General features: G+C 37.2%; 1 protein-coding gene across 4 annotated transcripts; it reads right to left on the bottom strand.

The window, feature by feature from the left end:
• Positions 1-1,391: 1,391 nt before the first annotated feature.
• On the bottom strand, positions 1,392-11,916 carry a1cf (apobec1 complementation factor). Of its 4 annotated transcripts, none has more exons than XM_026277222.1 (12): positions 11,775-11,916; positions 8,996-9,139; positions 8,452-8,586; positions 8,134-8,264; positions 7,811-8,049; positions 7,391-7,555; positions 6,857-6,954; positions 6,493-6,772; positions 5,290-5,507; positions 5,053-5,189; positions 3,265-3,407; positions 1,392-2,682 (listed from the first exon to the last, which is right to left on the bottom strand). In XM_026277222.1, exons 2-12 carry the CDS (start codon positions 9,092-9,094, stop codon positions 2,543-2,545), a joined length of 1,785 nt encoding a protein of 594 aa, XP_026133007.1. In that variant the 5' UTR covers positions 9,095-9,139; positions 11,775-11,916; the 3' UTR covers positions 1,392-2,542. The 4 variants fall into 4 exon arrangements, with proteins under 4 accessions (XP_026133007.1, XP_026133009.1, XP_026133011.1 ...); XM_026277224.1 differs by having other exon boundaries at positions 5,290-5,483; XM_026277225.1 differs by having other exon boundaries at positions 2,546-2,682; positions 3,256-3,407.
• Positions 11,917-14,743: the final 2,827 nt, after the last annotated feature.

Genomic DNA, 14,743 nt, shown 5'->3' with positions numbered 1-14,743 from the left:
AATTAAGATTATTAAGTAATATATTCATTTTAAGACATGATGGAATAGATTGTATAATATGCTGTTATAACAGCATATTATATAAACTATTCCATGCTATCTTGGAATAAAACCTGTTTAACAAAAAATAAAATAAATCCATTCCATCGTTGTTTATTCAGGTTGAGCTTAAACCAGAGAAAGACACCCACTCCAGCTCAACATCTAGTCAACATCTGTGCTATTGCTATCATTTGGATGGTATGGTATCATGAGCCACAATTAAAGTCTTGTGACACTCATGCCAGGAGTTATTGTTGTTGTTGTCGAGTTTACGCATGCCGATTGCTTTGGGCCGGGCCTAGTCAAAGTCCAGGGCCTTTTTTAGTCCCAGTCCATCCCTGCTGGAAATCGAGCTTCAGTGTGGGAGGCATGTTGAACAGCTTTTGAGCTTGCCGTCTCTGAACAGTAATAAGCAGCAGGTGCGAGTGATCACCTTTCTCTCCTCTGCACCTGGTTGAGCAGCAGTAACACATGGAGAGACAGAGAAATAGCACACAGCAGTACGTAACAACTAACACTATCATGTAAACAAACACAGAATGTAACACACTGAAAACTAAAGAAATGTCTTCTGAAATTTCAGCTTTGCATCACAGGAGTAACCTAAATATTTTTTAATTACATTGAATTTTTTTTTTTTTTGAAATGTGTGTGTGTGTGTGTATATATCCAGATCCAGATCCAGATATAAATCCAGATCCATTTGCGATCCCCAAGACTGTCGCTGCCTCTCTGCCTCTGCAGCAGCGGGGCCTGAGCTGTGAGGAACGCTGCCTATAGGGCTCCCTCCTCGAAGAGTGTGTCTGCAGCGAGAGGCGCTCACAGTGAGGACAGTCAGTCCCATTGAGAGCTGACTCAGCATGTTCCGCTCCAAGGCAAACAACACAAAGGCAGTGTGTATCCCCACCCGTTATGTATCAAAGGCAGGGAGGAACACACAGCTTAAACTGGTGTTTGCCTTTATCACCGCCCTTATATGTCTTAGTGTTTGACTTGGCATTCTTAAGTTGTAGGAGACAATGGTAAATAAAACACATACACACAGAGCACTTCACTGAATGACAGAAGCTCCCACTGTTTCCACTGCACGTGCTTTTATAGCGTTCCCATCGCTACGTCAGCCCATCTGTGGCGTCTCCCCATTCATTGGACTCATTACACATGTGATTCAGAGTGTGGTCACGCTAAAGGTGTTCCCAAAGCATCTCAATGCAGCTCCAGTTCCTGAAGGGGAACTACAGAATGTGCGACCTCTACATATGCTTATTATTTCAAAAATGTGTTTTAGGGTTTCATGATCTTTTAAAACGTGCAAAAAAAAAAAAAAAAAAAAAAAGTCGGGAGACTTGTCAAGAAGTAAATTTGATTTATTAATGGTTAGTTGATTTATTAGAATTATATTTTCACAATTCTCTTTCTTTGTAGCACTATGAAGATCTCAGCTTTTTTTATTGTCCTGATGATGCCCTTCCAATTCTCCCTCCAGATCTGATGCCGATCACTTAGGCAATAAATAATCTCAAAAACTCTATGATCGAATAACAAAGTTCCTCCAAACAGAGTTCGAAGTCAGGTATAAAAATAAGTTCTAAGTGCTACACAAACATTAATACTGTCACCTTTAAGGCATCTCCATATTTAACAAAAATGTGTCCATGTGTTTTTAAACAATGCTCTTCCATTCTCCACTTAGAAAATGTATCAAGTGGGAAAATAGTATCAAGCCTGCAACTATCTCATAAAATATAGCAAAACTACTAATAAACGAACCAGATACAAAGTGTCAACCATATCTAAAATGATCCTAAAACATGCAGATACATACAAAAGAGTATGAATGGGTTTCATCTGTTGAAACTCTCTGTACTTAGGTGTTAACATGAATACTGAAAGAAAACCAACACAAAAACAAACCACTTTAAATACAATACCAAAGCTTACTAAAGTAAATGTCTGGATAAAACCTAGCACAATGGAATATTACTAGGCATATGTGCTTCGAAATTACATTCATTTGTAATGATTCATTGTCAAAGGAAATCGTTCAAAGGCAGCAGGCAGCATTGAACAATGGTCCAGCCTGAATTTCAATAGATATATATATATATATATATATATATATATATATATATATATATATATATATATATATATATATATATATATATATAAAAAAGGGTGAACATTCTGGATGACCACAATTTATGACACAAGTAATGTTCAAATCAAGGGAATTTAAGCCTTAAAAACAGCAATAAAACATAGAATGTGACATTTTTAGAAACGTTTGGGATTGAGTTGTTGGCAGCCTTCAGACGACCCTCTTCCTGAGTTAAGTCAAAAGATGACTCATATTCTTCAATGTCGCAAAAATGCTCAAAATACCTGGGAAGAAATAATGTTTTCACAACTCTATATATACCATCACTGATAACCTATAGACATGACAGAATACATGGAACAGATGAACATTGACATTACAGAGACTTAGTTAAAGGTTTTAAAAGACTCCATATGCATCCCCACGGGTTGCCACAGCAAAGGCAGGATAACCCTCGTAGGTTGCATAGGCAGTGAGGTCCTGACCCAGAGAAACAGCCTGTTTCAGCTGGGTAGCAGTGGTGCTGGCAATTGCATAACCTGTGAAAATAAATGAATGGACTCGGGTCAAAATAACTGTTGAAAACCTGTATGCGTTATTTATTTATTTTTTAAATAGTTTCCTTAACCTTAGAATGCACATATGTGGGCATCAGATAACAAGACCACTTAATTTAAAAGACATGAATAAAGAAATAAAAACGAATGGGTTTTGGATAATTAATCCAGAGTAGAAACAGAGTATCTATATTTCTATAAATACCAGGGTTTCTGCAGGTCTTAATGTTTTTTTTATTTTTTTTTTTATTAGTTTTTACAAGTTCTTAAACATTCATACATTTGCCTTCATAAAAACTGAGAAATTTCTCAGAAGCCCTGAGAAATTGAATTTTTATTATAATTTACTATTATAATTATTATAGTTGTATTAATTTTTCTCTTTTCAGGGAATTTCAGGTTTAAAACATATCTTTATGCCACATTATGTCATATTATGTCATGTCATATTACAGAGTAATTAACTGACTAAAATAATTGTTCAGGTATGTGTTTACTCCATAATAACAGAATTGGAATAATAACAGAAGTGAAATAAGGAGCAGTCTTACAGACCTCACATACCTGGGAATGCAGCAGCGACGGCCGCAGCAGCGGAAGCGTCAGCGCCCTCTGTCTGAACACCGAGGATCTGCAGCGTGTGTTCGGCCGCGTGGAGCTTCGCCTCATCCATTGATGCACAGAGCTTGGCGGGGGTAAACGGATGTCTGAATGGACATACAGAGAACATCAGAGGTAAAATATTGTGTTGAAAAATGTATAGATTTCTAAAAATAGATTCATGTATTAAAAATAGAGGTGAGGGGGTGAGTTATGTTATGTTTACATTCACAGAAGCTGGGAAGTGCAGTGTCTACCATGCATTGGTACATGTCGTCTCTGATTGAAAAGTTCTAATTTATTGCTGTGTCCCAAAACATTGTTAGCTGATTAAATTTCTGATGGCTACATTGGAACCTGTCTACACAGACACCGTGCTAACTAAGAAACCTCTTAAATAACAGATTTGAGCTCTGACTGTTATTGGTTATTCTTGTGTAATGCACGGACTGTATCCACGCCGACTGTCCACGTATTTCTACTTTCTCATATTCTCATATTTCTAACGGCATGACTGGCAATCACAACTACTTACTGTATATACCTTTTATATTATTATCTATAGCTAGGGACTCAAACTCAAATGTTCCAACCCTGCTCCAACACACATACCTTTAGTTTTCAAATAAACCTGAAGGATTTGATTAGCTGGATCAGGTGCGTTTATTTAAAGGGTTAATTAACTCAAAAATGAAAAGTATGTTATTAATCATGTCATTCCAAACCCTTAAGTCCTTCATTCATCTTCGGAACACAAATTAAGATATTTTTGATGGAATCTGAGAGCTCTCTGACCCTCCATAGACAGCAATGATATTAATACTATCAATGCACAGAAACATAGGAAGGACATCTGTAAAATAGTGACATCAGGGGTTCAAAAATACTTTTTTTTACGTAAAGAAAACAATAATAACATTATTTATTCTGCAATTATTAGTCGTATTAGATCTATTAAGTATTAGAGTTATTAAACAATGCTGATTACGTTCTGGGGTACTCTCCAAAATGGAGAAGAGGGTCAGAGAGCTCTCAGATTCCATCAAAAATATATCTTAATTTGTGTTCTGAAGATGAACAATTAAGATTATTATGGGTTTGGAATGACATTAGGTTGGGTAATTAATAACAGAATTTTCATTTTTGGGTGAACTATCCCTTTAAGGTTGAAGCTATACTCTGAGTTTGACACCCCTAACGTTTAGCAGATATTATATTGTGTTAAAATACAATGTGTTAGTAATACATTCCGAAAGTTTTAAATGTAGATGGATGCCTTTCAAAGTAAATGCAGACCAATCGTGACATGCAAGATGTTGAGATCTACAGAGAATGGTCAAAGCAATGCAAATACACATAAAACGCATAAGCCGCGTCCGAAATCTTAGGCAACTGACTCTGCAGGCAGCGTTTGTGCATGAAGGTACAGACTTCTGAGGCAGCATAAAGGTTTAGCGATCTACAGCAAAACAGAGAGAGCTTTGCTGATAGCAAAGCAAATATATTAAACCACTATAATACTAATTTCTTCCTGGAAATGACATAAAAAGTTGAAAAGAAATTGCATTTGTAGAGAGAAATGGGAGTGTCTAACTAAAGAAACATGCAAACTTTGGAGTGTTATTGGTTCCTCCTGGAATGTGGTCGGGAATGACTGATCTAGGCAGCTCTCTAGGTTTTGTGACACAGTTAATGCAAGTGTTCTTGCTTTGTGATGATGTGTGTATTGTCGAGGTTGAAGTTGCCACATACATATTTGGATATTGAGTAGCCAGAGCAGGGATGGTGACTTTGTAAAGGAACAGTTGCCTCTGATCTGGTCCTATAGCAGAGTGAAGCTGGTAAACCGGTTGTCCCCAGTTATTCTTTTGGCAAATATCCTCCAAGATCTGCAAAAACAGGCAAGATCATCCCTGGAAAAATGTTTCTTTGAAAGATTCCTCCTTTTAAAATGCACAAGTGATCTTTTCAGTGAGGCTATGAGTGTACCTGTGGGGCGTGTTTGATGCCTTGGGGCTTCAGAGTGACTGGGTTCATGGGCGTGAGCTCCATGCCAGGAAGAAGGTCATAGAGTTTGTCATCGGGGCGTTTGTCTGTCTTGAGTTGGTACGTGGCACAGCCACGACCCATGCCTGCATAGGCGAGATATCCTCGCCCGCCCAAACCACGTACGCCCGCTGCCCCTACAGGTACATTCATGTAAATTTCTAGGAATGCAAGAAGGCATTAAGTCGAATCAAATCACCAGAAATCACCTGGGTTTCAATCAATGCTTAGAGAAACTGATCATTATGTAGATACATTCCAAGCCAGCACATTACAGATGCTGCATCTCTGATTCATGCAAGATCATTTCTTTTATACATTTGATAGACTTGATTTTTGGACCCCATCAGAATATTAAAATATTTTTACTGGACTGTAATATGCAGGCATGGATAAAAAAATTCAAATTGTAGATAGGACAAGCAAACTTTCAAGAACAATATAGCAAAATACATTGTGTTCAAGGTCACATGCAAATGAAGAAATGGCTGAAGCATATGGTTGAATTGCCATTATAAAACAATAATTAAATACCTTTACATAAGTAATTTGTAGTCTATTAAAGTCAACATGAAATAAGAATGTTCTCGATTTAATTAATTGTGCCCCTGTTTGTGCACCATTCATCAGTGCATGTTATTCCAAAAGTGGTTTTTATTATTTGTTTTTAATACAATAATTCACTGTGAAACAATGTTCCTTTTCAGCTAACATCGCAAAACCCCCTTAAAAATCATTTCAGCCACTGGCATCTTTTCTTTTAAGAATTTTCACCTTCGTTACAATAGGATAGATCAGAACTAAGAGGAAGAAAAGTGGAAGAGAGATAAGAGGCTGATCCCGCCCCCTCGAGTCTTTTTTTTTCTTCACAGAATTGTCACATTATGAATGTAAATATGTTAAAAGTGTTTCATGTTGACTTTAATAACTGTACACTGGCCTAGTCTGCATTGATTTTTTTCTTATACTTAATTATATGAAGTGGATCTTTTGGTCATCAATAATCAGAGCAATTTCATATATTCAGTAAGAACAACAAAAATTTTAGCAGATACTGTACTTCACAAGCTTGATTGAGATTTCTTTGAAGATGATTGTCACACCCTTAAATATCCATTTCTGGAACAAGTGAATCAGATTACCCACCTCTCACAGAGGGAGAGTGCACCAGTCCCCTGGTACTTATGTGCCCTTTGGTACTGGGGAAGCGGAACTGATTAGGGATGGCTGCGTAAGCGTGGGGGGCGTAGAATATTGGTGCTCCTAGGTAGGCTGCTGAAGGGTCGTACATCTGGCCTACGGTGTAAGCATAGTTTTCTTGGAGCACAGTCCCGCCACGACCCCCTGTGCCTCGGGTGTACCGAACATAACTGTCCTTATCCACAGGCTTGGCTAGTGTGACCTCAATGGGAGAGCCATCAATGACCTGGAAGGAAAATCAGAGTTTTTTTATACAGCGTAATTTCAGAATGATTCAAGTGAGTTTTAATTAGATTGAACGCCGTCTTACTTTTCCATTCAGTGCGTTCATGGCATTGATGGCATCCTCTCTTTGAGAGAAATGAACAAAAGCATAATCCCGGATTTTCTTCACCCTTTCGACAGCACCTGTCAATTAGTAAACACTGTAAATAATTCAATAAAATCCTATAAAACAATGAAATGATTTACTTAAGAGTTCAGATGGAGAAACAGAGTATTTTTTGTCCATACTGTGGAAATCAGTGGGGTCCAGTGTTGTTTAAAAAAAAAAAAAATCTTCAAAATATCAACTTTGTTTTACCTCATAAGAAGACAAGCCAGATTTGGATTCCTATAAGTAAACTTTGGTGCATAACCCATCCAGACTTTTTATGAACATGAATGATACCTCTAATTATGTGACTTGTTGCGCAATTACTTTTCTAAGTGCTTATGTTTACGAATTTCACCTGGCATATGATAGAAAGAGTAAAAAAAAAAAAAAAAAAAAGACTTTCACTGAAGGAGTGACCTGAGGCATATCCAGAGACCAGAATATTAAAGAGACCTTTTGTTAGCTCACCAGGTTTGATGCTGTTAAACTCTTTCTCTATGGTCTCCTCTGTGGTGGGCAACATCAGATTGCGAACATAGAGGATCTTCACTGTGGCCATGGTGTCCTCGTCCACCTCTACTTCAGGTTCAGCCCAGTCTACTGCAATAGGATGACCCCACAGCTGAATTCTCCCTGGAAAGAGATGTCAGTGGCTCGTCTTTTATCTCTCACTCATCTTCTTTGGGCAATGAACTAAATATCTTTGAACTCAAGATGAGTTCAGCATGTGGGAAATCAATAAAATCTTGTCTGGCTCTGGAAACTGATTTTTGATTGCTTTTAAAAATGTCGGTACATTTGAAGCAGACTGTGAGTGGTTTTAGATAAGACCATTGGTATAGTATATAATGTGATGTAGCTGAAATTATTTGTTGTATTGGATGTTACCTGGCAGAAGTTTTCTCCTGGCCATGGCAGCAGCTCTATGGCTCTCATACTCGACAAAAGCAAACCCTCGGTTCTTGGTCTTGTCAGCAGCACTTGGATAAACTATTACATCCATGACACCATCCGTCACCTTCTTCATCTCCACCAGGATCTCTTCTCTCTTTTTGGTCTTTGGAATACCGCCCACAAACAGACGACAGTTGTCTACACTTGCACACACACCAAGAAGTCTTCCATTCCTGTGTGAAGATATGTAAGAATTTTCCATCAGTTTTTTTCGGTTTTGCTTTGTCTACAAGAGTCTAGTTTGAGCAATGACTCACCGGATTTCATAGTTGTTGAGCTGTTTCATGGCATTCTTAGCCTCTTGTTTTGTGGAGAAGGTAACAAATGCATAGCCTCTATTGTTGCCATTGAAGTCCATCATCATCCGTACCTCATAAATTTTGCCAAACTGCAAAGACAGGTAAGTGTAACAATTTTAAGGCTACTCCACACTGAAATATCTATGGAAGACTGTTTATATCCCAGAGTAAAAAAATACAGTAAAAAAAAAAAAATACTGAAATTTCAAAGCAAATACATTTTTGTTGTTGTTGTTGTTCTGGAAACAGATTTATTTTAAATCCACTTCCCCTTACTTTTTCGCAGAGCGGCACCAGTTCATCCTCAAAGAGGTCTCGAGGAAGCTTTCCCACAAAAATCTCACTACCTCTCTCTGGAGGTGGGCCTTCCCAGCCAGGAGGTGGACCACCATACCTCCTCTGGCCATTTTCCTAAGGAGAAAACATCTGTGATGACTCTCTCATATATCACAAATTAACGTGCACATTGAGATGTGGACTAAGTAAAACCATAAATGCATATGCTACTACAATACAGTAGACCTCAGGAATGGACACGTCATTGTACTGATCCATAGACGTATGCTGTTTTTTTCATAGACGGAAAGGTAGGAGTTTTTCCATTTTCACCACATGATGGTGCCAGTATATTACAAACTAAAAACCGCTGAAGACAACCACACAGATGTATCTCCAGTAATGAAAACATCAAAGAAATGGATCTTATGGTCTAGCGGCACCAAATTTCTGTCTAAAGTAAGAGTCAAATTAAGCAAGTGTTCGTATTCCATAATGCCCCAGTGGCACCTGTCTGGTTACCTGAGGCTGTGGTAACTATTACCTGGTGTATTTGATATCCTGTGCGCTGGATCAGATCACGCAGCGCAGTCTCTTTCTGCATGCCAGTCAGTCCATCCCCGCATTTTTGATTGGTTTCCATTGTGAGTGATTATCAGCAATAAATCAGCAAAATTAGGGGTGCTCACTGAAATTAAACCAAAGTTCAAACACACATAAATTACAGGCCAAGATAGTACACTCCAACTTTAAATCTGAACATGATAAGAAGCCAAGACATGTTTCTCACAGACTGGTTCAAAGGTAAGAAATTCATATGTCCTAACAATGCTCTTTAGAACAACACTAGTCCATTAGAAAAGAGCTATTTTACTTAATTTATATAATTTATCACAAAGATCTAATCCTAGATGAGGAGAAACATGATTATTTGGTCTTAATGTAGGCATCTGTCATCTTAATTTAATCAGTGTGTCTGATCAAAGTCTGTTTGAACTGCATGAGAAAGCTTTGGGTATATATTGGCTTTTTATCTGCTGGACAGCATTGGCAAAAAAGTGGGGGAAAAACATTTCCCCCACCTCCAGGTCAAGGACCGCGGTGTAATTATTAACTGAAGAGAGCAAATCAAACCAGCAGACAATCATTGAGTCACATACATTTAGACTGGAGGACATCTGTGTCCCACCCTTATTTCACACCTTTTCTTTTCAGGTTGTTTCTCTCAATCGTAATATAGAAAATATAAAAGCATAATTATATTATAACACCAGAAGAGTGATCTATACATAGCTCAGAGCAAAGGAGACTAAAGTGATTCTTCATACACAAATGTAGATTCTGTCATCATATATATATATATATGATATATATATATATATTATATATTATAGTGGCTTAGAAGACAAAATATCTATAATCTTCTTTTTCAAACTGTCTTTTTTGGGAGATTTCTTTGGATAAATAAAACTAAACTATTGAACTAAGTATGTAAATAGCAGCTCTGATAATTATTATCCTTTTTTTTGTCATTTGTTCATACTAAATTCACATTAAAATCTATGATTTTGCAGACTGAGCAAATCTGAGCACACTTGTTGAGCTCCCTTTGGAGACTCGTTGGAGACACAAGATTGCTATGTCTTTTTCCGAAGAGAAAAAAAGAGGGGCAAGCAGGAGTTTGAAGCAAAAATTAAGCAAAAGTCCCCATTTACCTCAATCTAATATTAACAAGATCTCCCTTGTGATTGTTCTTTCTTCTGAGATGAAAGTGCTATCAAGCGTGATTGAATCACATGGCCACGGGTCTTTAAAATCATCAGTGAAGTTTCTATCTGTCTGTCTTTTTCAGCTTCACTTGATCAAAGAGAGATGTTGAAGACAACAGAGGAGTGTGAGTGCAAAATAGGGGTCAAAGGTGATAAGTCATTTTCAAAAGCTCGCCTGTATCTGCATGTAATCATGACAGCAACGTTGATACCGTGGTACAATGATCATTGTCTCTGGCTCAAAAAAGATGGACACAAGCTGGCCTTTATTTGGCGCGCATATATATATATATATATATATATATATATATATATATATATATATATATATACATATATACATATATATATATATATCTTGCCTACTGCATCGAGTAAGTGAGGACTACTATTGGTGCCACCTTAAAAAAGGTGCAAGATGCCCCTGGGAGTCTGTGTGCTCTTTGGAATTTTTTGTAGTTTTCTTTTTATTAATTTTACAATGCATCTCAACAGCAATGACAGCGTTAATGTGTTCGCCTATGCAAATTCAGTAGCTTGTGCAAAGCACAGAGAGTTTATCTAGACTGAAAGGACTTGTCACAGATGACTCACCGAGCAAGATGCTATTACTGCACACTTTTGCAGTTGGCAAATCTGCCTTTAATTCAATTCAATCCAGTGCATGAGATCAAAACTCTTTAGGAAGGGTCACAAATGTTGATTTTCTTGAAGCTCAAACGTCAGGGATTTAAGAGAGATGGCAGAACATTAGGAATCCATTAAAGAGAGCGTTTTAAGACAGTATACGGAAAGGTCTCCATTAGTCTGCAGTCCATCCACTGCTCTCTTCTGGACAGCCTGGTTACCGTTTGCATAAACAAGATAACTAGATGTGCGCTTATCATGCCTGGATCTATGGCTGCTTTTCAGCCCATGTTGACTGAAGCTAAATAAACATGTTCTGAAGGCCATTCTGCTGGACTGAAATGGCAGCACAAGTGCAGGGAATATCATATTTGTAATTGCGATTCAATTGCATGTTACGTTTGCTGCCTGCCACTGTATTTAAGACCATAAATCAAAAACAATATCATATGCACTTTACCCCCCACCCCAATCACACATGTACACAGTGTTGCTGTTAAACACCATCTGTGAGGTTCAGTATGTCATGTTTAACAAATACTGTATGTTGGAGAAGTACCATATTGAAACAGTGATTAGCTCTGGGTTTATGTTACAGCTGACCTTCTCACAACTATACTGAAATTCACATGTTGCATATATAGTCAATATATTTCATGTTGAAATCAACATGAAATGATTTGTTTCTGCATTGTAAACACTGATAAACACTATCATAATAGAGTTTGTGTTGTTGAATCTTAAAATCGAAATATCTTTGCTAAAATTAAGCTTAAATAATTAGTTAAATTAATGTGTGTAAATGCAGGCAACAGAGCTGTACGTATGAGCAAAGCATTTTTTCAAAACTGCCACAGCCTTTTTCTTGCCACTATACCTGACAAGGCTCCTTATATATCATAATTTGGTATTTAAGAAGCAACTTACCTGAGCAATTTCAGAGATCACCACCCGGAAGACTTAGACCCTCATTCTGCTGAATTTGGCAACGTGTCACTGGGGTGATTCTGTAATCACATCATATCAAACTCCAAAGGTTCACTGTCTTGGGGCTGCTTTACAAACTGGCGTGGTTAAATGTTAACCAGCTCTATCTCTGCCTCTCGCTGTAGGCCAGCCCTTTGACCAGGAACAGCGATCACGGTTCGCCCGCAGCAGGGAGACTCCTGAGCCAGAGATCATGCTGCAGAACACTGCTCTTTTTTTTTTGTCACAAATATGAATAGATTTCTTTTTCAGATCTTTTGTTTTCAGCCAAATACAGATACAGGCCAACCAAATAACATATTCACTAAATTGTATCGGTGGGCCTCAGCACTTCAACTTTATGTAGCCTTTAGCTGCCTTTATATTTTAGTAACAAAACCATTAGTAACCTTGAGCCTTGGAGAGTCTGAAAAAAGTCTGGAAGAAGAAGAAAATCACCCAAATTTGTCTTTTTTTTTTTTTTTTTTAGTTTTTACCACCTAGATTGTTCTTACTTTTCTTTCTACACCAGCTATTGACTAAGTAAACATGCTACTGCTGATGTCTTGTTGTCAAGGCCCAGTGTTTGCTGCCTTCCGACTTGTTTGTTTGACTTTGATATGGACAAGTGGTCCCATGGTCCCTGTGGTCTCACGACAAACTCTGATGTGCACTACATAGAGTCTGACCTGAATTTCATGTGAATACAGCATTAACTGGAGTCTGTGAAGTTCACTAAATGTGAACTGAAGACCAAAAGCTTTGATATTTCTATTTGCAATTTTAATCACGATTCAGATTTAGCAAGCAAAATGGCACGGTGAGTGAAAGAGCGCCCCCTTGTGAAGAAAAGCGCCTATACTAGCTGAAGGAAATGGGGTGGATAAGTGCTTTATTTCTGATTTTATAAGGTTCAGCCAATCAGAGTGGAGACCAGTGATTCATTCAGTGATTCACACAACTCTTTGCCTCTTTAAATGAAAATGTGGCTATGAAGAGACATATAGTCTAAGATATATTGAAAACACTTCCACAGATAGCGACAAAGAGAAAGCAGCACAGCAAAAAGCCTGAGAGCTATTGAGTCTTAAAATGCTTCTTTTACAGAGTGCTATTGATTTCTCTTTGGGCCATGTGCAAATTGGGCTTTCTTTACTCAAGCTCTGTCAGCATCCGCCTACAAAAAGAGTAACACACACACACTCAAGATCCCACCGTAATGCTTCACACAACTCTATTTAACTGAAGTGTGTGTTTTTCTCCATATTGTGTTATGTAACTGTTTTCTGAATTAAACAGGCAGCGCTTATGAATTCCATTGAGAGTGTCCAGTTTGTCTTGCATCATTAGTGGTGTACTTCTTCATGGCTTGTGCTCATCAGGTTGACCTTCGCTGACACTTTATACACTGGGAGGAGAGAATCGATGCAGTTACAAAAGATGTTTTTCTTCTAAATAAAATCATTTAGTTTAATATGTTTAATATGCACTTTATGAGCTGCATATATTTAGTTCTGATGTTGCTCTGAAGCTAGCAATGTTTCAAAATTACTATATTAGTGAAAACTGGCCTTATTTTAAACTCCTTCCTGATATAGTACAAATAAGAAAAAAAAAAGAAATGGTTTTCTATGGCTGAAAAAAGTGTAGCAGGAAGTAAGTCAGCAAAATGTCAGAGGGACCTCATCATTTGAACAAATTAGAGCACCTTAAAACTCTGACCCAGTATTATTTTCCTTCCATAAAACATAAAATGAGATGTTGGGCAGAATGTCTTCATGCTGCCAGACTCCAAATAGGCACAATAAAGCACAATAAAAGTCATTCATGTGAGTTATGAGTTATATTAGTAGTCCTCTAAAGCCATACAATGCAGAATTTTAAGCCTTTCACCATTTCCAACAAATGATAGAGAGGAAATTCTTCATTTTCAGTGGAGAGTAGTATGGGAGCTGCTTGGAGTTCTGATCAATGCAGAATTTTCTGATCGGACCTGAGCTTTGGGAGAATCAAAATATTAAAACTTGTGTAGGTAGACCACTGCTAGACAAGATGTAATGTTAGATTTAAATCAAAACCATGAGCATGAAGTGAGAATTAACAATGTTTGCACTAAACCTTTAGTATTGGACCACAAAACCAGTTTTAAGTTTCAGTTTTTCTGATATTTAGTTTTCATTTATATATACGGTAGGAAATTTACAAAATACATTCTTGTTACATGATCTTTACTTAATATCCTAATGATTTTTTTAAATTTTTTAATTTTTTTGCATTAAAGAAAAATCGATAATTGTAACCCATACAGTGTTTTTTATTTTATTTATTTATTTATTTATTTTTTTGGCTATTGCTAAACATATACCCTAGTGACTTAAGACTGGTTTTGTGCGTTAGGGTCACATATCTGTAAAATGGGCAGTTATTAATAAATATGTCTGAAATAATTATTTATTAACTGTAGAAATATTATTTATGCTGATTAGCCAAATGAATGAATGTATGAATGAATGAATGAATAAATAAATCTTCAATGCTTTTCTTTGAAACATATTGGATGAAAAACATTTGTTTTGTGTGTGTATATTAATACATTCATTATTCATTCATATGGTAGTAAGGTGAAATTTACCAGGTTAATAAGTGGATTGTAACAGCAGCTTCACAACCTGTTGGAAAGTTCAGTGCAACTGCCACTAGGGGAAAACTAGAAAAGCAGCTTTATTATTCCTTCTGCTGGAGCTTTCAAATATTAAACTGCCTTCAACTGCACCTATCACCAGGTTCTTGTGTGTAAAGTTTAAAGACACCACCAATGATTAAAGCTATATCACAGGGAAAGATGATCAGTGATGGACGTTAATTTTCATTTTTTTTGGTGAGCTGTTCATAGAGTCCTCTCTAGCAGGTTGCTTTTGTAAACAGACACA

The sequence above is a fragment of the Carassius auratus genome, chromosome 12 (assembly GCF_003368295.1).
Source record: "Carassius auratus strain Wakin chromosome 12, ASM336829v1, whole genome shotgun sequence".
In the NCBI taxonomy this organism is placed as follows: domain Eukaryota; kingdom Metazoa; phylum Chordata; class Actinopteri; order Cypriniformes; family Cyprinidae; genus Carassius; species Carassius auratus.
This window is presented reverse-complemented; position numbering and strand designations above follow the sequence as displayed.